This window comes from Cyclopterus lumpus, chromosome 20 (assembly GCF_009769545.1).
Source record: "Cyclopterus lumpus isolate fCycLum1 chromosome 20, fCycLum1.pri, whole genome shotgun sequence".
Taxonomy (NCBI): Eukaryota; Metazoa; Chordata; class Actinopteri; order Perciformes; family Cyclopteridae; genus Cyclopterus; species Cyclopterus lumpus.
In genome coordinates, this window is record NC_046985.1 from 5,012,056 (window position 1) to 5,035,924 (window position 23,869).

The 23,869-nt window shown below is 45.2% G+C and overlaps 1 protein-coding gene across 3 annotated transcripts; it reads left to right on the forward strand.

Annotated features, from left to right (window-relative positions):
* The first annotated feature begins 1,088 nt into the window (after positions 1-1,088).
* On the forward strand, positions 1,089-22,533 carry si:dkey-192l18.9 (F-box/LRR-repeat protein 7). Of its 3 annotated transcripts, none has more exons than XM_034559704.1 (4): positions 1,089-1,595; positions 5,472-5,561; positions 19,627-20,244; positions 21,090-22,533. In XM_034559704.1, the coding sequence occupies exons 1-4, from the start codon at positions 1,559-1,561 to the stop codon at positions 21,824-21,826; spliced, it is 1,482 nt and encodes a 493-aa protein (XP_034415595.1). In that variant the 5' UTR covers positions 1,089-1,558; the 3' UTR covers positions 21,827-22,533. The 3 variants fall into 3 exon arrangements, with proteins under 3 accessions (XP_034415595.1, XP_034415596.1, XP_034415594.1); XM_034559703.1 differs by lacking the exon at positions 1,089-1,595 and adding an exon at positions 1,613-3,124; XM_034559705.1 differs by lacking the exon at positions 5,472-5,561.
* Positions 22,534-23,869: the final 1,336 nt, after the last annotated feature.

Here is a 23,869-nt window from a genome sequence, read left to right on the forward strand (position 1 = left end):
GTTTGTCTGGGTGAGCTTAAAACTTGCACTATGACCTCTTTGTCTAAGTTTAACTTGCTATAATCTATTTAAACATATTCCAAATGTGGTAATTTGTTCTGACATGGAGCTGAAAGCATTGTGTGACAAGGAAATGTGCTTTAAAAAAAACACTTTTTATACTAAGTTTTGCAAAATAGAGTGACATTTGGAACATTTCTCCATATTTTTTTTTTAACTCACTCATTTTCTCCAGAAAAGTAACTTGTATTTGTCTGCCTATCGCTTTAGTTGGAGGCCTTTTTACATTGGTGCTCTAATGAAAAGAAAATGTGCCCGTGACATTTCATGAACACATTTGTGATAAAACCAGAGGAGCTGTACTAATCTGTGTGTCTAATTAAAGAATGCATAGACCAAAGGACCACGTTGCCCTGGCTGGAGCTCTTGGCCGGGTGCATTTAGAGAGGAATTTCCGCGTGTATCCAGAATATTAAGTCACCTGTCGACGGCAGACAACTGGCTTTGTCCTGCAGCTTTACTTCGAGATATCCGATGACCTGTATACGGCTGCTATTCATAGACGCATTCCCACATGTGTGGTTAAACCATTCTCTTCTGTCAGCAGGGCCTATACCCCCTGAATATTTAGATGACTGCATGTCCTTTGACTCTGATTGCCCGAATCTCTTAAAAGTCACACCTGTGATGACATAATGTTTAAATATTAATTATGTATACCTAAGGGGGAGATAATAACATAATGGGGCCGCGACTGCTTCCATTATGTCAGCTATAAACTGTGTTATTCCAGTGGAGGAAAAAAAAAAAAAAAACTACATTCACTCAAGTACTGTGCTTAAGTGCAATTTGGAGGTATACTTTACTTGAGTATTTCCATTTTTTCTGCTACTTTATAGGCTATACTGCTTCAGAGGCACATGTACTTTGTATTTGACTTGTGTACTTTTACCTCCAGTAAAATTGAATTCAGGACTTCTACTGAAGTGTGAAGAAGTACTTCTCCAACTGCCTGAGTCACAGTGTGACGTCAGCGTATCTTTCTTTAAATATCCACATCTCCCTCCCCGGTCTGCGGTCTCTTTAAATCCGGATCCAGAGGAGGAGAGCTGCGGAGTGCTCACAAAAAAAAAAGTTTGTCTGGCCGCACTCAGCCTGCTGATAAACAGCTGCTTACCATTTAGGCCACTTCACAAAAAAACTTCTCTCCGAAAACTCCTCTATTCGTGATCGTGTGTGTGCGTGTGTGTGTGTGTGTGTGTGTGTGTGTGTGTGTGTGTGTGTGTGCAGCTTTCCACCGCTCTTTGTCTGTGGATGTTCAGATATAGAAAGTCTGCACCGCTGGAAGGCTCGAGTCCGGACTCTGAAAGGTTTGCGTAATGCTGAGGCGTCCCGTGCTCAACATCTGGATTAACTATTTGCAGTCGGAGCTCGCGGCCCCGACACGAAGCTCCGACTGTCTAGTCCCATCTTTTTTTCTTTTTTTTCCCTCCCTTCCTCTGGAATTTAACTCCTTTTGATACACCGAGTGCGGCGCATAGATTATGTATTCTTTAAAATGGGTGCGAACAATGGAAAACAGTATGGAAGCGAGGGTAAGTGCTCTGATTATCACTTTATACACGTTTTCATGGGAGAGATGCACAGAAGTCAGCTGTGTTTTCTTTATTTTTTTGGGGTATCAAACTCGACGCAACAAGAGGCGAATATGTTGCCGCAATCTGCGACAATTCATAAACCAAAGAAAAAACAATGTGCAGGGGGGGGGGGGGGGGTGCAGCTTCCTTGAGTGTGTCCTAGACATTAGTGAGCGAGCTTAAAACTAGCACTATCTCCTCTAAATTCCCACCAGGTATGTGTGTGCACGTGGACTGCTTATGCCCTACTTGTAAAAAATTTAAAAAAAGATGTGCAAAGCTAATATTCTTCGTACATATACAGAGTGACATCTGCTGGTCATATTTTAAACACTTATATACAATTTGAAGTTCAGACAAAACAATAAAAAAAGGACTCTTCCAGCAAACTCTCCAGAATCTGTGCAACTTACACATATTATTTGTAGCAAATGTGATGTTTTTTTTCGACTAAGTTTGAATCATATCTCCTCCTCACACGATGAGTCATAAAGAGCAGTTCATCAGACAACACCAAGTGGCTTAATTGATGTGCTTCTCTGCAGGTTTGGTGGAGGCGGGTCAAAGGACGCCAGTGTTTGGGCATGTGTGCACTTATAGTCAGTCTTATCTTGATAAGAACCAATTCCACATATTTTTAAAAACCCATCTGTTATTCGATTTGGCAGCCGTGTCGTGCATATTGGTCGCTGCCATATGATCCTCGTGTATGACACAGCTTCTATGGGCACGCATCCTCCTCACACGGTTTCTTATGGGGGCAACATGTACAAGTATTTCCAATAATAGTGTAATATAGCTCAAAAAGTATTTTTGACATTAATCAGCAGCTACTTGTTAAGAGATTCTGGTCGTCATAAAAATACAAATGTTCTCTCCTATTTCTTAACGAAAAGCAATAAGTAATATTTAAAAATAAACCTTTTTTTGTTTGCTCTATGCCTCAAGTATTGATCTACAAGACAAACAAAGTAATAAGTAGCTGATGGAGACGGTCCATCTCATCATCACTGTCAGATGTCACGTGTTTCACCCGACTGGAATGCAGCTTAAATCCCTTTTTATTGTGATATTCTTCACGACCAAAATCCATATCAACCGACTGCCACATACCAATATGTTGACGAAAAGCTCCAAACTTTGATTGATTATTGAGCTGAGCAGGACAGTCAGACTCACCTTCACTGCTCCATAGGCATAGTTAGACTTGTCAGAATAAGATATGAGTCTTTGTATTACACTACCTCCTCTCTCCCCCGCTGTCTTTCCCATCTAATCTTCAACATTACTTACTCAGGAGAAAGAAAGAAGAAGAAAAAAACCTGTATTCCGACTCCGCCGAGTACATTATTTGGGTCTCCAGAGCGGAGATGTTTGTATAAATAACATTCCAGTGTGCTCTCCTTCTAAGTCAATATCTGCGGAGAAAAGATTGGAAGTCATGATGTTAAAAATAACAAGTGGACCCAGGAATCCAGCCATGTCAGGTACACCGACAGATCCGAGCACACATTCGAGTCTTCCTTGAGCTCAACTTGCAACATACCGAGTTTTTATGTTTTTATGTTTTATTACTCTCATTCGGTTCGCAAGCATTAGTCAGGTGGGAAATATGTGAGGTACTCGCTGCAGTTTTCTATTCTCCTCTAGGGATTCACGAGGTCTTAATTCTCCCTTCATTGCAACATGAAGCACAGGCATTGCACTGCAAACCCAGTGGAACTATGTGCTTGTTGTTCATGTGATGGCTCCCATTTAAAACCTCCTTCATCCTCTGCGAGTTCACAAGGTTTGATGTGACGAGTCTGCAGCTTTCATTTGAGTGGATTGAAGCAAGAAAAGTCCCATTTAGTGTTACTGTGGGCATCAGATGAGGGGTTTTCAGAGGCTTCATAGCGGATCAATGCACATTTTAAGATATCTCAACACTCACAGAAATTAGCGTTGTCTGAAGTGAAACAAAAAAAAACACAGCACCTTAAAGTTAAAGTCTTTAAGATTTCACTTTTGGTTGATTTGGTGAGGCTACATTGTAAACAGACCAGAAAAAAAAGAAAAAAAGAACTCATCTTGGCTCCAGGGCTGCAACTAATAATTATTGTCGTCATCCATTATTCAGCCGATAGATTGATTCACGTTTTCGTTCATTAAAAAGTCAGAAAAAAATGAAAAATTTCCCTCAGAACTCAAAACCCCAAAGATATTCATCTTACAATCGTAGAGGAGTTAGGGAACCAGCACGTAATTCTCATTGGAGAAGCTGAAACTGGAGAATATTAGCATTTAACCACTCAAAAAACAAAGAATCACTTATAAAAAATGGCTGACGATTAATTTCCAATCGATCAACTCGTCGACTAATCGTTGCAGGTTTAGCGGTTTTAATTCAAAAGTCATTTTTCTAACTGCGAGATCGGCAGACTCCGCCACTAACAATGAAAACTAGTTCATAGTGAGCAAATCACAGAATGTATTGTTGGTCGTTAAATGTATCGGACGTTTCCCGCGTCGTATTCATGGCATCAGCATCTTTACAGGCATCTCGGTTACAAGTGCATGCCTCTCTCCGCATGTGTTTTCAAGTGCAAATCCACAATTAATTACACACTGGTTACAACTATGCAGCAACCCTCCACCAACACAACATTATACAAGCACAGGAAGCAGCTTTCCCCAAAAAGTTGCCTCTCCGCAAAAGACCGACAACAATCGGCCTCGGGGCGCTCACGGAGAGGACGAGAACCCTGTAACCGGCGTCAAGGGGTGTTTCCAGCCGAGTGCTCTCCGCTTAGATATTAGAAAAGTGGAACCACTGCAAGCTCCTTCGTGAATTTCGGAGCCATTTCTGGTGGCTCGAGGGAGTCGTAGCAGATGTGCGGGGCTCTGTGATGTCACCGCGAAAATGTCATCCGAATCCAGCCGCGTCGGCTTAAAATGATATCATGTGCATCGGTGTGATCGCGTGTCTTTTCGTGCGGCTCGACATGGAGTCACCGGTTGCATTTGTTCTCCTTTTTATATTCACTGCCTATTTCGGGTAACTGTCTGGTCTGTTTAGGTAGCTGCACTTGATGTGCATGTCGGTGTGACGGTTTGAGAATACCTCTTTGTGCTCGGGGGGGGGGGGGGGGGAAGGCGCATACTTCTAAGCGAAGCCACAAAGCTGCATTTATGATATGACCGAGGAATGAAATGCCATAAACAACCACCCCACAGGCGGCCTGCAGTCAGCATGGCAGTGCAGCCTGTTGTACTCACACATTCACAGAATTTGTGAGTACTGTGCAGCGATCTGAACCTAACACATAGGATAGCTCATAAAGCATACAGAGTTGTATGTGTTCATGTCAAGTCTCGTACGGACTAAGAACGAGCCGCTGATCATACATTTTGTTTTAATCGTTTATTAAAACAACTTTAATCTTGTGTTGATTTTGGCGGTCCCTGTGGACAAAAGCGGTAGTGCATCTTTTTATTTTTAGCACCAGAGCCCCTTTTAGAAAAACCACTCACTTGACTGCAGCAGGGTCTGTCAGTCTGCCCCGCTCAGTCCTGGTCTCGGTTCTCCCGGGCCTCCCTTTTCACCAGAGCGATAGGCTTTATATTTCCTTAAACTTCATACGTCCTTATCCTTATTACATACATCATGAAACACCTTATCTCTGACGGACAGGAATTAAAGCATGAAACGTGTTTTCCCTCTGAAGTGAAAAGATGTTCAAAGGCTGTGCGGGAGGGGGAAAAGAAGCGATAAATCACCAACTGAAGTTTGTCATCTCAGAGTTGCCGTACCGTGTCCCAGCAGTGTTGTTTTTCTTCCCGTTTCCCCTGCAGGTAAAGGGAGCTCAAGCATCTCTTCTGACATAAGTTCGAGCACAGATCACACACCAACCAAAGCTCCAAAGAATGTGGCTACCACCGAAGGTAAGGCATCTGGTGCTCATTAACCAAACTCCCCTCCCTTCTCCCCCTCCCCCTCCCCCTCACCCATCTCCGTCCTCCTCATCCACTTTCTGCGCTGCCTATTTTTGGAGAGAAACCTGCGAGTTCCTTGGATAACCCTCAACTGAAAACAAACTCACAGCTCCCCCCCCCCCCCCCACCACCACCACCAGAAAGCAAAAAAGGCTTTTCTTGGGCTTTGTTTGAGCAGAAGAAGAAGGAAGAAGAAAAAAAACAACACTTCTGGCTTCTCATTGTGAAAGAATGCTTATCTAAACCGTCGGGCTCAAAGCGTTGCCAGGGAGGGAGGTACGAGAGCTGGAGAAGGTGCGGGGAGTGAACATGGGAGAAAAGGAGCTTGCACCTTCTGGTTTGCATGCTCCTCTCCTCTGCTTTGCTTGAGGCTCTCCGGCTCCTCCTCGCCTCCTTCTCGCCTCCTTGTCCGGGCAACCTTCCAACTCCTCTTTGTCGGGAGTGCATGTGTTACGCATGTAAACATGTGTGCTGGTGCAAAGACACTTTGCAGTTGACAGATGCCTCTTGAAGCCCCCTGTCAGCAGGTCTGATACATCTTTTTAGCAATCTGTCAGTCAAAGTAGGACTTTAATTCATGAGAACAGAATAAAACATCTCAGTCAACGCTTATAATGTACCGCATTGCCAGGTGCCGTGTGTCTCCGTGAGACCTTGAATTTGAGCGACTGCTCTGAAAGAAATCAGCGTTTGTTATGACAGACATTTCATTCACTCGTTTAAGATTTCAGACCACGCGGTGCCCACCGAGCAGCCCTTTCACGATTTATTTTAATGACGAACTCGGGTGCCAAGCAAAATCCAGAGAAAAACCTGTTCACAATATTAACCATAATCATTTCCCCTCAATACAAAGAATTTGACATAATGTTATACTCGAGTAAAAGACTTTTTTGTTTTTTGTTAGAAGGGTTAGAAGACAGCCTCCATATTTATTCGAGACAAATATATACATGCGAGGGTATTGTGGTAAAAATATATTCTACATTTAAATCATTTTAATTTCGGCCCCTTGGGGGGCCACCGAGCTGAAAACCCAACATGGACTCATTAACTGACCACGTTGACGTAGCTAATGTGTTAGCGCACTTATTTTCACACAGAGAAAAATTAGCGTTCATTTACGTGTGTCGGAACGTAATCCAATACTCTCTCTCTTTTTTTGGTCTCCTGTCTCTTTAGCTGCTTCGTGCTCCACAATGTTCATCAGCTAGTTTGTCGGTGCCGAGGAGCCACACAAGTGTTTCTATTTAAAGCTTCTTCGCTGTAAAAAGCCTCCAGCTAGAAGCTTGAGAGCTGTGAAGAATAAAGTTTCAGGCTTTAAAACCAAAACAAAGAGCTGAAAGACGTCGACGCGTCCTGTGGAGATGAGATGAACAGAGTTGGATGGTAATTCCCCGTGGGTTCATTAAACATTGTAATTTGATCCTTTGTTTATGTAAAGATATTGATTAAGCATTCCAGTACAGCATCGCTTTACATCAGTAATAACAGCATCCGAAGGCTCATTGACAGCAAACCTCAAGAGTTATTGTGTCGAACTTCAAATTGGTAGGAAATATTTGAAGAGCACGAGTCAGACGGGCAAAATGAAATCTCAGAACCCAACGCGTAGTCATTGATTTATATATATTTCTTTAACCTTATCGAACCCCAGCACAGAGACATACTTTGGCCTCTTTCTCCGAGCCGACCGGTGACTCAACCGACTCTTTTTGCACACTCATGCGCACATGCACTCGCCACGCCCCGTCGTGCCTTCTCGTGTTGTCGTCAACCTTAAAAATGTGCTCCGGGCATGATGATGACTGTGGTGTTCTTGTGGTGTCGCAGCGGCCCACAAGAACACAAATGGCCGCGGCAGCTTGTGTTTGGAGCCGGCGGTCCTCACGACACGGCGGACGTGCCTTTGGTTTCGCGCCGGATGTGTGTCGATTGGTGTGTGTGTGTGTGTGTGTTTCTGTGAGGTTAATTCACTAATTAAACCTCGCTAACGACGCAGCGAGGAGGCGTCCCGTCCTCCTGTGGGCGCCGCAGAGGGACGAGGCGGGTGACTCATCTGGTTTCGCTGGAAATGCTGACTCACTTTGGATCTGGCCTGCTGCAAGTGTGCACCCGCAGTATTTGGGGGGGGGGGGGGGGGGATTGATAGGTCTGAATGTGTCTACTTGGAGAACAATATGTGCAAATAGAAATATAATACATGCTAGAGTATAGACCACGACCAGTGGCTTCCCGTCGTATATTCTCGCCCGTGTTGTGACTGAAATCTGTATTTTACTTCCCCCTCAATGCTAAGTGGGAGTAATTACATGTTCTGGAACCACCACGGCCACAGTTAAATCCCCCCTCTTTAAAAACACACACACACACACACTCACACACACATACACACACACACTCATGCATGCATACACCATGTTCACACACTCACAGGGGCAGATTACACGGTCTTTGTCCACCTCGTCCTGTGGTCCACTAAGCTAATCAGGAAGCAGTCTGGGCCGTTTCCCCACCACACGCTGGGAGTCTTCACGTTAGGCTCGGACACAACATCCCAGTCATGTCAATACAGTTGGTGAGTTAGTGAGCGAGTTAATTAGTCAGTCGCATTAGAACAACATTATCTACACACTTATCTACAGACTTTGAGGTGTTTAATGCAAAATAAATAGAAATAAATGCTGCACGCCAAAAGGTTTATTTTAATTTAACAAGCTAACGTATCTCTTTCATACGTGAATAGCCATTCTATCTTATGAAGAACAACATGTTAGGGACCCGGTAGAGTTGTGCTCTATATATTTGAGAAGGCACGTATCAACTTTTCTTCATAACAGACTGACATTTCACCCAGTTTCAGCATTATTAATACAAGTTAAGTTAGTAATTTTAACCTAAATAAATGAAATAATTGTTGCGGTCAGATGCAATATGGTAGAAACAAATAGAAGATGTATGTAAGAAAACAGTTTGGTTCTCAACTGATGTTTAACTGCAGTTGAAATTATATTTTGGGACGACTGAACTATACAATTTTCACTTCAAGACGTATAACTTCTGCTGAACAGCTACCACGGTTGCTACGAGTGAGAAACGTAAAAGCTTTACGTGACAGTAGCCCAAAGTAGAGAAGAGTCCCCGAGTCTCGGTAAGATCAACACGTGAAATATCCGCCTTAAAGTTAACATCTTCCACCAAAGGCTGCAGGTCATACCAGACCAAGTAAGGTCAAAACTCCAGGTTGTGTTGCGAAATTGCAACAGGTTCAAGGATGCAACTTTTCATTTGCGAGAGAAAGTTATTTCCTCTTCCAAGAGACACATAATCTTCCTCCATGGCTGCAAACCAAAAGCCACTGACGACGAGAAATGCATAATTCCTCTACAAATACACATTTCCGTCTCCAGAGGAAACCGAAAGATGCGATAATCATCTCAAAAGTCTTCACATCGAGGCTTTAAACTCAACGAACCATAATATTCAATCCAGCCCGGATATCATCACACAGATGGAAAGTAGGCCATTGCCTGTAACACGTGTGTCCCCCCACACCCCCCTCCAAAATAAAAACAGTTGGAAGTTACACTCGTTCTACTCCTGAAAACAAACCGAGCCGGGCAGTCTCATCTGGCAGGCTTCTTTTTTGCAAAGTGTCTCTGTTTTTCATTTATTATTTAGACGGGCTTGTGGTGGCCTGACCCGATTGCTTATGAGCCGCAGACTGAAAGGCATAGTCCTGGACAGTAAATCCTTCCTGTGGGATGAAACTGAGTATCTCCCAGCAGGGGTTACACGGTGACCCCTGTCTGGGCCTCAAGGAGGTTTTTGCTTTGGCGTGGGCGAAACTCCGGGTACCGTAGGAATGTGGCTCAGACATGGCGGGAGCTGAACTGACAACACCCTGAGATGTTCGGCCTGTGTGTTGTCACTCTCGACGCGCCCGTCTTCCTCCTCCTTATGTCAGCTGTGCCAAGCTTTGGATGTAATGCAGACTCACTTTGGGGAGTGGTGGTGGGGGTTCAGGTCAGCTCCTTCACCCGTTTGTAATGGCCCCAGGAAGGTAGCTGAGGAACAGGGGAACGGTGGGAACAATGAACATGCCGACTTCCTGTCTGTCGGCCAAGGACCACAGAAACAGTGATAACAGTGACGGGGAGGGGGGGGGGAGCTGACTGTGTCCTTCCACACCAGAGAACACAAGAGATTACACTGATTTATGTGCAACTCTCCCAAAAGCAGAATGACCTTTTAGATTCTTCTTCTTTTACGGATCTCTGTTTCCTCCATGAAGTCGTTGCAGCCTTATTGTACGAGTAGATGAGGCCAGAACCAGAACACACAGTATCAGGCAAATTAAGGCCAAACAAGTTTTTGTTTAACGTCAGTTTGTCATTTTATCACAAAAGAAAAAAAAGGATGTTTCACACGTTCCTGGCCAAAAGATTTAAATAGTTGATAATGTTTTTCCTCATTTTACAACAGTCTACAAAGTGTAACATGTCGTCTGTGCATGTTCATGGTAATCCAGCCGATTGTGACCTTGGATTTAAAGTGTTATTTTGTATGAAGTAATACAACTGAAAAAAAGAAAGATACTGAAAAACCAATACGAAATCCTAAATAAAAAATGAGAAAGATTAAAACATGTACATTTTAAAAACACTTTTACCTTCACATGTCTCGCAGATCATGATTAGTCAGGATTCCGTTTTCCTTTACTTCCCTTTCCCAACTTCCTGAAACTAGTTGATTGTCATTCTCTACCTGCCCACTAGATGTCCTCTGTCTTTGTTCCACCTGTCCACATCCAGCCACTCCCTCCTGCCCTGCATACCCCCACCCGACTGGCCCTGCCCACCTGCACACCTGTTTCCACTTCCCCTCATCAGCCCTGCAGGATACCGTACATGTTGCGTTGATTTTGGCGGCCCCTGTGGACAGAAGCAGAAGTGTTTCAGAGACCCTTTTTAGAAAACCTCCCATTTTACTGCAGCAGGGACGATCTGACAGTCCTGGTTCTGGTTCTCCTGTGCCTCCCTTCTCTCCAGAGGGGCCTCACCGAGCCAGCTGTGGTCCGCTGCAAGACTCTTGAGCTGAAGGAGTTTCTGGTGAACCTGCGTGATTCTGCCCGGTGGCACCGATGACGAGCGTTAAGAATCAGTCTTCTCCCCGATGGATCTCGTTTACTCATGAAGGTCATGTAGAAGTTTTCAAAAAAAAGTATCTGGCACTTACTTAGCAAATTAAAATGCTCGCGCTCAAGGTGTTTTCAATTATTCTGACTAATAAAACCCTTTTTTTTTTTTTATTTGACTGGATAATGATGGAATCACACACATAATAGTTACAGCATTACACACACACACACTCCCGACTGGCCACGGGTTAGCCACGCAGTCTAAACAGCCCGTCGTCAAAGCTCCTGTCTCCGACATGTTCATATATTTGCCCTCCCAAAGGCAACAAATCCCTCACACTTCATCTGCAAGCTAACCCCGCTCGCCGGCGACCCGCTCGCCCCGTGTTTACTCAGGCAGAAATATAGTCTTTCACTGTTGATTTGTGCCGTGCCAAGAATGAGAGAGGCTGCAGCGAGGTGTTTGTGTGTGTCATCGCCGCTGGGAGAGGAGATTTAAGTTGTTATCCTCCACTTATGTTGTAAATGTGACATTTTTTTTAGTTTTTTTTTAAAGCCAACATTTTCTGGGCACACTTTGAGCTGGTGGGACAAATTCATCTTTTTTTGGTGAAACTCGATGCCGAAATTTGTTCTTGCTGCTCTTCAGCGATGGACGTCCTCAGACGGGGGAGAGACGTTTGTTTTGGTAGAGAAACATCTGTTTCTTTGGAGGGGGAAATATTTGGCGGTTGATTAGACTATTTTATGGAGGATTAGAGGAAGTTGTGTTTTAGATAGTTCTCATTTTATGCGGAGGAATTCGCAGCCTCCAGAAATTCGCTCTTATTAAATGCAGGAGGTATTTGTGGAGGATAAAATAATAAATAAATCCCTTTTTCAATATTCTCTCTTAGGACACGAAGCAGCAGCCTGCAGTTATTTTAAGACTTTCTCAACAAGCCGATAGCAATTGCAATGAGAGATATTAAGTAGATTTACTCCTAATCCTCATTGGAAATTGTCTACGTTAAGAGAGAACACAGAGAGGCGAAGAATGCCGATGCTTTTTTTCTTCTTCTCCCCTTTCCCCCTAGATATTCTCCATCAGCTGGCCTCGCTCCTCCCCCCCAATCCCTTCTACCGCTCTCAGAGAGCCAGGAAATCTGAGCGAAAAAGCAAAGAACAAGGCAGGCGAAAAAAAAGCAAACAAGTGAAAGCGGTTTCAGGGAAGGAGGTGGAGGAGGAGGAGGGGGAAGGAGGGGCAGTTCAGTGAGCAGATCTCACAACTCCTCTCTGATTACTGCTCGGTCTTCTCTGGCCCTGTTGTTTTGAAGGCCGACGTCTTCAACAGGGTCACATTTCTTCAGTTCTACTACAGCGGCGTGTTCGACAGGAGTTGGGAAAGACGCCACTTGCTTCCTGTTAAGATTTTGGCTCACGATTGATGTTTTTTTTTACTGCGATACACCTGGGTCTTTTGGGGCTTTTACATGTGGCAATATGAGCACGGTTGTGGACCAGCCGAACTGACACATCGGACTTCCCCCTCCTCTCTTTTCACTCTGTGGTTTTGTGTCATTGCGTAAGCGGCAAAGCGGCAGTTGTGGTCGAAGCTGCAATGGTACAAAAATGAGGGGGGAAACGTAAGTGTTCTCGAAAACACAGAACAACAAAATGTCTTTTTAATTTGAATTGCAATGTGCGGGGTTGCGAATAGCACCTGGCTCTTTCATATGAAGCACAGGCATTTTTTATTTAAAAAGGAGTAAACAATGGTTGTCGAGGACCAGAGCCATCGGTGTTCGGTCCTGGCTAGCCATCACAAAAACCTGGACATTAGAGTCGCTCGGTCGTAAATACAATTTAAATTCAAACTCACGTCAAAAGCAATCTTCTTAGTGACTTTAAATACTTGAAAGTGGCCTAAATTAACAATACAGTTGGTTATATGACCTGGTGTCTACTCTCAGGGCCAGTTAATGAACAACTGTAGCATTCTATTAGCTTATACGTTATCCTTTCAGGAACATGCTAGCACTAGTTGAAACAGCTTTTTTCTTAACATATTTTCTCTGTTTATATGTACACTACACCCTAGCATTTCGCTCTCAGGATTGTACATCATTTTGTTTTTTAATTTGGCTATTTTGTCATTGTTTTAAAACAGAGCCACACAAAGCTAACCTAAGCTAACAGCTTCCGGCTGTGGGTTCATATCCAAGTCTCGACATAAAAGTCGAGAAGCGTTTTTTTTCTCCTTTAGAATCAATCAAGTTTTTGCTTTTTAACTTTGGCTGACCTGTTTTTTTTCCACATCAAAAGTTGCTAAGAGGATAGTCAACACAACTTTAGGGACTAACATATTTCATTAGGTGGCTGGCCAGGACTGTGATATGCTATAGGCCTATCCTGCACAACGACATCTTTGTTATGGATATGAATACCAATATAAAGAGCAATCACTAAAGCACTTTCTTGAGTTTCTCCCTCTCCCTCAAGGCACTTCTTTGAGACAAAACAACCTCTTTCTGGAGTTGAGGTGAACCCTTTTTTCATGAAGACGTTAACCAAAAAGTTCCAGCTCTTCCCCTGTTCTGTTGCGTCGACCACATGAGATCATTACATTTGCTCCTCATCACGAACCAAATCAACCGTTTAGGCCGGCGCTCGCTTTTCCATTCCTGTCTGACGTGCAGTTCTTCTTGCTGTTTGCTGCGTGTAGCCAACGTTACCCGTTATCCCTTGAGTCATTTAACATGACTGTCACTCTGCTCTCTAACCCTCCACACACACGCTGCTGCCAAAAGGGACACACTGTACAGAAAGGCATTTCATGCACACGGTTCCCTGCAAAAAAAGTAATATTTGACATCCTGATTTAACAACCTGTAAAATAAGAAAATGACGTAACGTTGAATTTCAATAATTTGCCAAAGGCCAGAACAGTTTAGCATGAAGCCAAATTGCTTTCATAGTCTGACCTGCCGTCTCTATTCTGGAAAATGTGTGCCTCGATGAATAGATGCTCATTTTTGACTTTTGAGTAGGTCACGCCTTTTCAATTTGGCTTTTAAGACATCCGTGCGTCTGCTGTCCTCCTCAGTGGAGGATTTATAAAGTGACGAGGCCAGCGTGTGGAGACGTTTGTGTCTTTTGAACTGACAGAAGGGCTTTAAGAGGTGGAAAACTCCCCTGAGGAAATTAGTCGTGTTGCGGGGAAAGAGCGTAATAGTTCCTGGCTTCACGTGTAGCCGAATCTGTTGCTGCGCAAGCTTTAAAATTATTTTTTTTTTAAAAACTGAATCCAGAGACTGAGTGAGTGTGAGAATAGCTGCAGTCCAGAAGGAGTGGAGTTATGGGGGTTGTGTGGAGCTAGGCAGTCTGTTTCCTGTCCAAGTGTGCACATTGTAAAGGAACCAGCAGGCCCCATTGTCTCTCAGGTTGCCCAGTGACGTAAGACCTTCCTGTAGTGAAGGCTTTGCTGATAGCCCAGCCGCCACACTGTACGGTAATATCAACTTCCATGTATTCAATAAAACCCCAAGACAGACCCAGATGTTTCTTATCCCAGGAGTTCTCTCCCAGTCGGATGTTTCCCCTTTAAAAAAAAAAAAAAAAAAAAAACGGAGCACGTAACCGTTTAGTGCTGATAAATCAATATTCTCTTCCAGTCGAATCTCCGCTGCCTGCTTGTCTTTCAAATTGCGGATACTTATTCTTTTTACCCCTCTTGTGTTGATTTGAATTTCCTGACTTCTGGGGAGAGAATGAGCGTCTCTGATTTCCTCACGTGCACCACGCGGCCTGTCGCGGTCTCGGTGGGAGGGGTGAGCTTGCGGAGCAGGAACATGTCACAGGGCTAATGGCATTGAGGTAATGGATTGGTCTGTTCTGCCAGATGCAGCAGTAATAATCCTACGAGCTCCAGACAGGGTCTTAGCAGAGCTTCACGGCCCTGCGAGATCCTGAAAAAGAATCCCTACAGCTTTTGGTTTATGACCAGAATGCGTCAAACTCTGGATTGACCCTGCCGGTGCACTTGTCTCTGCTAAAGTCTGCAGACTCTTTTGCCAATTTATCTTCCCTCTCTCTTTTCCCCTCGCCCCTATTTTTCTTTCAGAGAGGGCCCTTGAATCTGTTTTTGTGTTGTATAAATAAATAAAAAAGCATCAGGTTTTTGTCATTAAAGCGACATCACTTTGCACGCGCAGCTGCGTCCTCCTCATCCCGCAAGCATGTTGTCCTCTCAGTGATCACTTCCATTGATTTACATTAAACCTGCGGTATCAAAGGCCGATCCAGATGTGTCTCAGAAGTAAGTCGATGTTAATGGGATCCTTCTGCGGCGCTGCTGTGGATCAGCTTAGATTTGGGCATTAGTGGCAGTGATTTCAGCCAACTATGCCTTCTTTCTGTGGCCATACGCACATTCAAAATGCATGAGTTTTCTCTTTCATTTTACCACCGTTCGGTTGTTCTTTGTCCAGGGTAAAGACCAGATGTTCCACTGTTTCTCCACTGATGTCCTAAACCAAACCGAGTCTCCCACCATCTGCACTTACAGTTAGTTTCCCTTGAAGAGCCTTTTAACAGCTGCATGGTATCTGTTCTGTTAATGATAGGTTTGCAGCGATACGTAGATATAAAACAAGACACCGCACTGGTTTAACTTCCACAGATTCCAAAGTTTGTCCTTTCATGGTTGAAGTTTGGAGCCGTGGGTTTATGAACCCAACAAATATAACTCAAGGTTTCAGATGGAGTTCACTCAGTTCTCATGGAGACAGATCTGTTGTCCGTAGCACTTCTAGGACTTCTTATGTCTTACGGCTTAAGCTTGGAGATAATTCACGACCTTGGAAACTGTAGTAGACTTCTGGCCGGATCAGACGACCACGCTGCCTTTGGTTGCCCGATCCGATCCTCTTTTTGTTGTTGTTGTTGATGATATGCAACCACCAAATGATTGCTTACGTTATCTTAACACGCATCATGAACTTTACGCTTCCTAAGAGTTAATCGTACAGTACAGTTTCAATATGTGAAAACAGCTGCCTGCAGGCCTTCTGTTTTCAGGGACACTGACATGCGATACAGTTGAAAGCTCTGAACCACGTCAGGACAGTAAGTGGACCTTGAGTTGGTCGAGAGTGAACTTTTCTGCTTCGCAGCAAAGTCAATGTTGGGAGACTTTTTTATGTCGTAGAGTTCATATTAGAAGTAGTCGTGTTTGACCATGAGATTTGAGGAAAATCCTTTCTGCACCCGATGAAATGCAGTAATATCGATTACTTCATCATTGCTCGGCAATTTCTTTCGCATTCATCCATCATTTTCTTACTATAGAGAATAGAGTATCTAGTTGCTAAAAGTGTAAGTCCTCAAAAACATCTGTGGATTCTAAAATGCATCGGAGTGCATCGCCACATGGGGAGGGAAGGGCTCGCACAAAAACTACTCCAACAAAAGGAGAGACCTTTATCATATCCAGAAGTGTCAAAGTGTGAAAGAAAAGCAAAATGCTTCAATCAGAAGATCATTTACATCAAAAGTAAGTGGTGATTGAATAAACAGATGCCTTACTCGGCTAGAGAACAGACAGCACCTGGGCGACGTTAAAGAGACCCAGGTGCTGTCTGTCCAACATCCAGTGCAACCGAGCTAATCTGCGAAGCTGTCTTCATTTAACTTTCCCCCACCAGCTGTGTGAGAGTGTGACTCTGAGCGAAGAAGGGGAGGGAGTGGACGCAGTCTAATTACCAGCACTGTGACACATGCAATTACGCAATTTGGTAGTTGCTCCCTAGCCAGTGGCAGATGAGTTCATCTCCCGCGTGCAGAATCCATCGCGTTAATAATTAAAACATTTAATTATTAGCTCGGACTTGGGCATTCATTCATCTCAGATCTTTGACATCCAGCTTCTTAACCGTAAATGTATATGAGCATATATCATTAATATTCTTATTATTTAATGAAAAGATTTAATAGCAGGCGACCCTTTGGCAAAGAAATATGCTGATTTTCATATAGCCGTGTGTTGCATAGTGTGTAGTTCCCAGGCCCCGTTGGATAATTCCACAACCACTATAGGTATTAACTCAGGAATCTTGCAATACTTTACAGTGTAGCCTACTTGAATAAACATTAAACCACTACTGTCATAACATATTTGGACAGGTGTGTGAAAGTTGAAATAGATGGAGGTGTTTATACGGACCTGAAACCATTAAATCCTTTGTATTAAGATAAAAATAGACAGGCCAAGATGAGCTCGATGACCTCGAGCAAATAATCCCAGACAGTAAAAGTTGAACTAATCACATGCCGAGCACCCAAGAATGTGATGTATTGAACCTAAACTCTGCGGACTGCGGCACTTTTTTTTTAAGTAGCCGTGAATCGGTGGACGAGTTCCCGAGAGGGCGAGTCTGTGGATGTCATCAGAGGCGAGGAGACGCCGAGGTCTGGAATACAGATCTACGGGGACGGTCGTAAGGGCCGGTGTCACCGCCCAGCTGGTTATCCCTGCACACAAATCCACATGACGGACAGGATGCGGTCCATTCGTCATGAAGATGCTGACAAACGCTGAGTAGAACCCGCTGCGGGGCTGCAGGCCCCGAAGCGCCCATTAACCAACACTGGTTTCAATCCACACGACTGGGAGTGTAGGTTGATACGGTAATATCTGGGTAGATGTTGCGGGAGTCATCCGGGGGAATGGCAGGAAGAGACATTAAAGGTACCCCTGCAGATAAAGTCTATATGAGTATAAAGAACGAGCAAGTCCACTAGGGCCATTTGGTGTTCTTGTTATTGTGTCCACTCCTTTTGAATTCTAGGATTATAAATTGAAAACGTTTCACAAAGTTGATACTGAATGTTTCCTTTTTGGGAAAAACAAGGTTCGCCATATTAAGGTTATTGAGTGTTTGACCGAAACTGACCCACTTCCTTTTGGTATGATAGTCTGAACTATTGAGACTCGCCCTAAATCGTCACATAGTCTCAAACTATTATCTAAAATATTTATTATGAAACATGATGACACCTCTTTTTGCCCGTAAAGCCTGCAGTCTCGTAGTGGGACAGCGGTGTGTGACATCATACCCGTGACAACTCGAAAATGCTTTTAGCGATGACTATCAATCCGACTGAGCGGGTTGGAGGGGTGATGAGGAGACGCAGATATCATCGGAGAAGAGCACTCAGTGTGTCCCGACCCCGGGAGCACGATGCCGACGCCCTGCACGGCTTATGAAGCAGGAGGGGCTCCGCCTTGTGTCACGCCACGGTGATGGTATCCAGCCCCCCCCCCTCCCCCTATTCTCACAGCTGCATCAATGAGCGCACATCTGTCAGGAGGGCCTCCGTGTTTACAGAAGGATAACCGTACAGTGCACCGAAACTCCTCAGCTGGTCGCTTTGAAGCCCCAGAGTTCATCTGGTGGAGAGGCCCTGTGACACATTCTTTCCCAAACATCCAAACGCACGATATCGAGATCCATGGAAACTCTGATGATAAAAGCCGGCGTGGCTGTACGGCACATTTTGACCCATTTCCTCAGCTTTTTATCCGTTTTTTTTCTTTTCTTATTCCCACGAGTGGAGTGGATGAGTTTGAGTGATCCGTAACGGCAGCGGTAGAAAATGTGGCGTTAGGCCTTCAGAAGGAAACCACAATTTGTGTGGAATTAGACTGCATATGTGTTTGGAAAAAGATGTATAAAGCCTTTTTCTCTTTTTGGCTACGAGGGAGCTGAAAATCTGTGAAATCCGATTGATTGAACGACTCAAGTGATGTCACCTGAGTCAGCGTCGGTTGGGGCTTAAGACGGCAAGTTTGGGCATCTGTAGTTGGAGAGAAGTGAGCTTCCCAAACCTCTGTAGGTGGTAATTTCTTCTTCGGGCTACATTTGTAGCTACCAGCATAACACACACACACAAATCAAGGTGGTCAAATTGCATTGTGGGTGATGTAGGCGCCAGGTTTTGATCTGGACGATGAAAGACACTCTCTGGTTCTGCTGCATCGGTCTTGATCCTTTTTTTGAAGTCCAAAAATGTTGTAAAAAAAAAGAAAGAAGAAACCAAGCTAAATCTGTGGCGTACTCGTTCAAGTGGAACAACTCGGTATGTGGAAACAGCTGTGAAATGTCTTCTGTGGTTCTGAAACGCAGCTTTTGACGAGTCATGAGAAAATAACCCGAGGGTTATCTCAGTTGAGGCTTAAGAGACTTGAGCCGGCATCTTTCAAACGTGGAGTTTCAGAAGATGTTGGTGTTTACCGGGGTCGAATGAAAGGATGCAGCAGGTTGCATTATGGGAAGCTTAGGATCCTTTGTTCTTGCAATGTGACCGCACAATGCACTTGAACGTAAAGCTCATCGAGTTTCTTTGTGCTACGGAGATAAGATTGCCTTGTCTTCAAAGTCTGGATATCTCAGCTTCCATTTTGACCAGTTCCTTTCCCAACTTTCAGTACAATACTAAATCGGAGTACCTCTTTAAGATGCTACGCTAGATGTGTTTTTTTTTTTACCCCGCCTGGAAACTCTTTCGCTCTCGGCCTTTCTAACAGGATCACCATTAGCAGCTCTCTCCACCGGCGTAGGAAACCCACGCATGACAGTACGGTTACTGTGCTTTTAGTTGTCACTCTGGGAAATGGAGGAAATGAGTGCATGACTAAGGAGAAGTAGAGCAAGACTTGAAATGACATGTTTTGCCAGAGAGTGGTTTCCGGAAGGTGTTCAGCGTCATTGATGACGCATCTGAAGGTGGGATGAAGTTGACGCAGTCAGCCCATTAAACAAACTTTTCTTTGTCTTCAGACACCGACTCCGCCCCTCTCTATTTTCTCACCCATCTTGTCCTCCTCTTCTTCAGGTTTGGACTCCAGCACCCGGACCCTGAGCACCCCCAGCCCCGGTCTTATCCTGCCCTCCAAGTCGTCCTCCCTCTCCTCGCCTGCCCTCTCCAGTAACGGCCATGACACCAACTCCTCTTCCTCCTCCTCGGCCCGCGCCGAGACCGTCGCCGTGGTGCACTCCCAACCCGGCACCCACACGCGCTCGCGCCAGTCGAAGAGCCACCACCACGCCCCCGTTGACCTCCTCCCCGACCACGCTCTCCTGCAGATCTTCTCCCACCTCCCCACCAATCAGCTGTGCCGCTGCGCCCGCGCATGCCGCCGCTGGTACAACCTGGCGTGGGACCCGAGGCTGTGGGGCGCCGTCCGGCTGACCGGGGAGCTGCTTCACGCCGACCGCGCCATCAGGGTGCTGACCCACCGGCTGTGCCAGGACACCCCGAACGTGTGTCTGACCCTGGAGACGGTGGTGGTGAGCGGCTGCAAGAGGCTCACCGACCGGGGGCTGCACGTGGTGGCTCAGTGCTGCCCGGAGCTACGCCGCCTGGAGGTCGCCGGCTGTTACAACGTCTCCAACGAGGCCGTGTTCGAGGTGGTGTCGCGCTGCCCGAGCCTGGAACACCTGAACCTCTCAGGTAAAAAGTATACAAATGTACTTCTATATCATCTCGCCGTAATGGTTTCTCAGTTTTTATTGCTGCGACCTCAAAAAAAAAAAAAAGAATTCCTCTCCTCAGTCATTTCTACCAACGCTGGTGAAACCATTAGAGGAGCAGGAGAAGCTCTGCCAGCCTTAAGCTCCCATGTGGGAGAAGAAAGGCTCTCTCTCTCTCTCTCTCTCTCTCTCTCTCTCAGAACTCACCTCGACGTGAGGGAGGAGAGCGGTCTGCTGCTTTCATTAAGTGACACAAATAACATTGGCTTGGACAGGACTCTGGTGGCAGAGCGACGTCTGCACCGTTAGCAACAGGAAGTCAGCCCTTTGTTGTAAAAAGAAATGGCCGACTTGTGGCTTTTATTCGAACGGCTCAAGTCTATTATTTCAACTGGTAAGACCATGAGCCTTCGATTATTTTTCACCACAATTGTGGTCTTCTTTGAGTCTTTCTTGTTGCAGGCGTGGAGCCACGGGCAGCAGGTTTTACTCTGGCGCCCCCCAGTGGCTACTTTTAGAATACATCCACAAAAATAAATTGGACATTTTCAAATTTCTTCCTAAATCCCTCTTCCACTCTCCAATCTTCTACTCTCAATGTAATAGAAGGGGGGCACGATACAGACGTGATGCTGATATCAGGATTCAGCCATTTAAAATAGAGGAATCAAGCGGGTAATGGTCTTTTCAGTTCATTGCATCTGCTTCATCGCGATGTGGAACACCAGACTTATCCTTGAAAACAATCTACTTTGAAGAAATCATCTGTTTTTTTGAGCTGACGACCTCTGCTTCCTCTTCCTCCTCCTCCTCCTCCTCCACCAGGCTGCTCCAAGGTCACGTGCATCAGCCTCACCCAGGAGGCCTCGCTGCAGCTGTCCCCTCTTCACGGCCAGCAGATCTCCATCCACTACCTGGACATGACCGACTGCTTTTCCCTCGAGGACGAGGGCCTGCGAACTATCGCCTCCCACTGCCCCCGCCTGACGCATCTGTATTTGCGCCGCTGCACCCGACTGACGGACGAGGCCTTGCGCCACCTGGCTCTCCACTGCCCCTCGATACGGGAGCTCAGCCTCAGCGACTGCCGCCTGGTGGGGGACTTCGGCCTGCGGGAGGTGGCCCGCCTGGAGGGCTGCCTGCGCTACCTGAGCGTGGCCCACTGCACCCGCATCACCGACGTGGGCATCCGCTACGTGGCCCGCTACTGCCCGAGGCTGCGCTACTTGAACGCGAGGGGCTGCGAGGGGCTGACGGACCACGGCCTGAGCCACCTGGCCAGGAGCTGCCCGAGACTCAAGTCCCTGGACGTGGGCAAGTGCCCGCTGGTGTCGGACAGCGGGCTGGAGCAGCTGGCCATGTACTGCCAAGGCCTGAGGCGGGTGAGTCTCAGGGCCTGCGAGAGCGTGACGGGCCGAGGGCTCAAGGCGCTGGCGGCCAACTGCTGCGAGCTGCAGCTCCTCAACGTGCAGGACTGCGAGGTGTCGCCGGAGGCGCTGCGGTTCGTGAGGCGCCACTGCCGCCGCTGCGTCATCGAGCACACGAACCCCGCTTTCTACTGAGGCGGGGGGGGGGGGGGGGGGCGCGGGGCTCTCGGACTGGTCCTCTCTGACAAGTGGATGTTCTAATATTCCTGCGATGGAGTTCAGCGGCCGATGTGTCAGAAACTGGTTGAAAACTGGTGTGCAATACTGGCCAGAATGTGTCTCTTTGAACCCGCCTGGTGGCTGAAAAATACTTCCATAGACTGTATTTAACATATTTATCTTTAACAAAAGAAGAACTACAGCGTTTTCAGTGTATTACGTCTTCACAATCTTAACAACATGCTACAACACGGAGCACCCGGTACAGTTGTGTTACCACGTAAACGAGCATTGTTTTGTATTATAGTTCAACACCTTACGGCCCTGAAACATAATCATAATCATACCAGTGCTGCATCTATTTATAAACGGCGAGTATCTTCAGACTAAACCACTAAGAATGTATCCACGAAGCAGCAGAACATATTCTCAATTTCACTTTCTTTACGTTGCATAATGCACTTTATGCAATTGTGCTGACGACCACTTCAGCTGAGCTCAAAGTGTCATCATTTATTATTTTTTACTCATTCACTTTCTGTAAATTAAAACTTTTAGCCGTAGCATTTTGTTTTCATCTTTAAAAGCCAAATGAAAACAAAACCGCCGTTGAGATTAATAAACTAAGAATACGTCGCTGCTATAACTGTGCCAATAAACTTCTTCAAAAGCCGCCTCCACAACTGTGAGTGTCCCACTCGAATGTTTTCGGGACTGAAGTGTGTGCGATTGCTTCCTGCTTTCAGGCTAAATTAAACCTGCTTGTTATGCACACCTGTCTGTCCACCACACATGTTTATATATATATACTTCAGGACAGAGGTGTGAGACAGTCTGTCAAGTCCGTTCTATGAGGAAACCGTCTCCATCTGTTCTGCTGTTATTAGAGCCACGACCCCCCCCTCGACATGCCAGTGGACTCGCCCTCTTTTGGGGGCTCATGGGGAAATAGTGTTCACTAAAGTAATAAATAAACGACATGTTGAATAAACAGCGATATTAGATCATTTCCCCCAAAAGATTTTAGTCCGTATCCAGACATACAGAGCGAACCACACAGCGTGTGACCGATGGGGTTTTAAATGAGGCTCCGGTTCCTGTTTCACTCCCTGGACCTCCAGGAGGGGCCTTCCATGAACGTTCACCTCATCTTATCAGATCGTGGTCGTGCTCGTCATTCAGGATCCACTCAGTATTTTGGGATTGTTAAGGAATCAGACTGGAACACATTTGGTACTTTGGGTTTATGGTTTAAATGCACACGTGCAAAGATACACATGCTTGATTAGGATTTGATCATAATATGAATATTTGAATTAAAAACAGCTCACTACATCTTTATAGTTCCCATACACATTGATTAAGTGATTGTATATAATGAATATCAACTGATATGCATTTATAGATTGGCTTATTACAATTTAACAGTTTTGCATCGAGCATTTATTTAGGTTATGTGCACATAAAGGAGGTTTAAAGCAATTTATAGATGAAAACATATGATTATATAACAACTATGTAATGCTATGTTACCAATACGTAATTAACTGTTAATTCCCCTATGAATACCTCACATTAATTAACATGGAACAATGCCCTTATATGGGCTTGCAGCTACACTACTTTTCATTGCAAACCATTTATACATGTATATGCTGCTTATTAATGTAACAATGCCGATAAAGTTATATATATATATACTATTTTGCGGCATCATAATAGTGTCTAGTATCTCCTGTTAATATATTGTGGATCTGTGGTAGGTTTAATTCCAGGTTTTAGTCTGAAGTCTAGTAGAGAAAGAAACAAGTCTGTTGTTGCACTTCCTCCTGTCTGCCAGTAGAGGGCTCCAGAGGTCGTATATGTCTTAGTGCTGCTGCAAATAACAACATAGGTAAATACCACTTAACCAAGTGACACACGTGATATAACGTGATCATCATCAGAGGATGAGCCTCCCACACCGCCTCATTCTACAAAAACTACATTTCTAGTGAGATGATTATTTGATTTTATTGA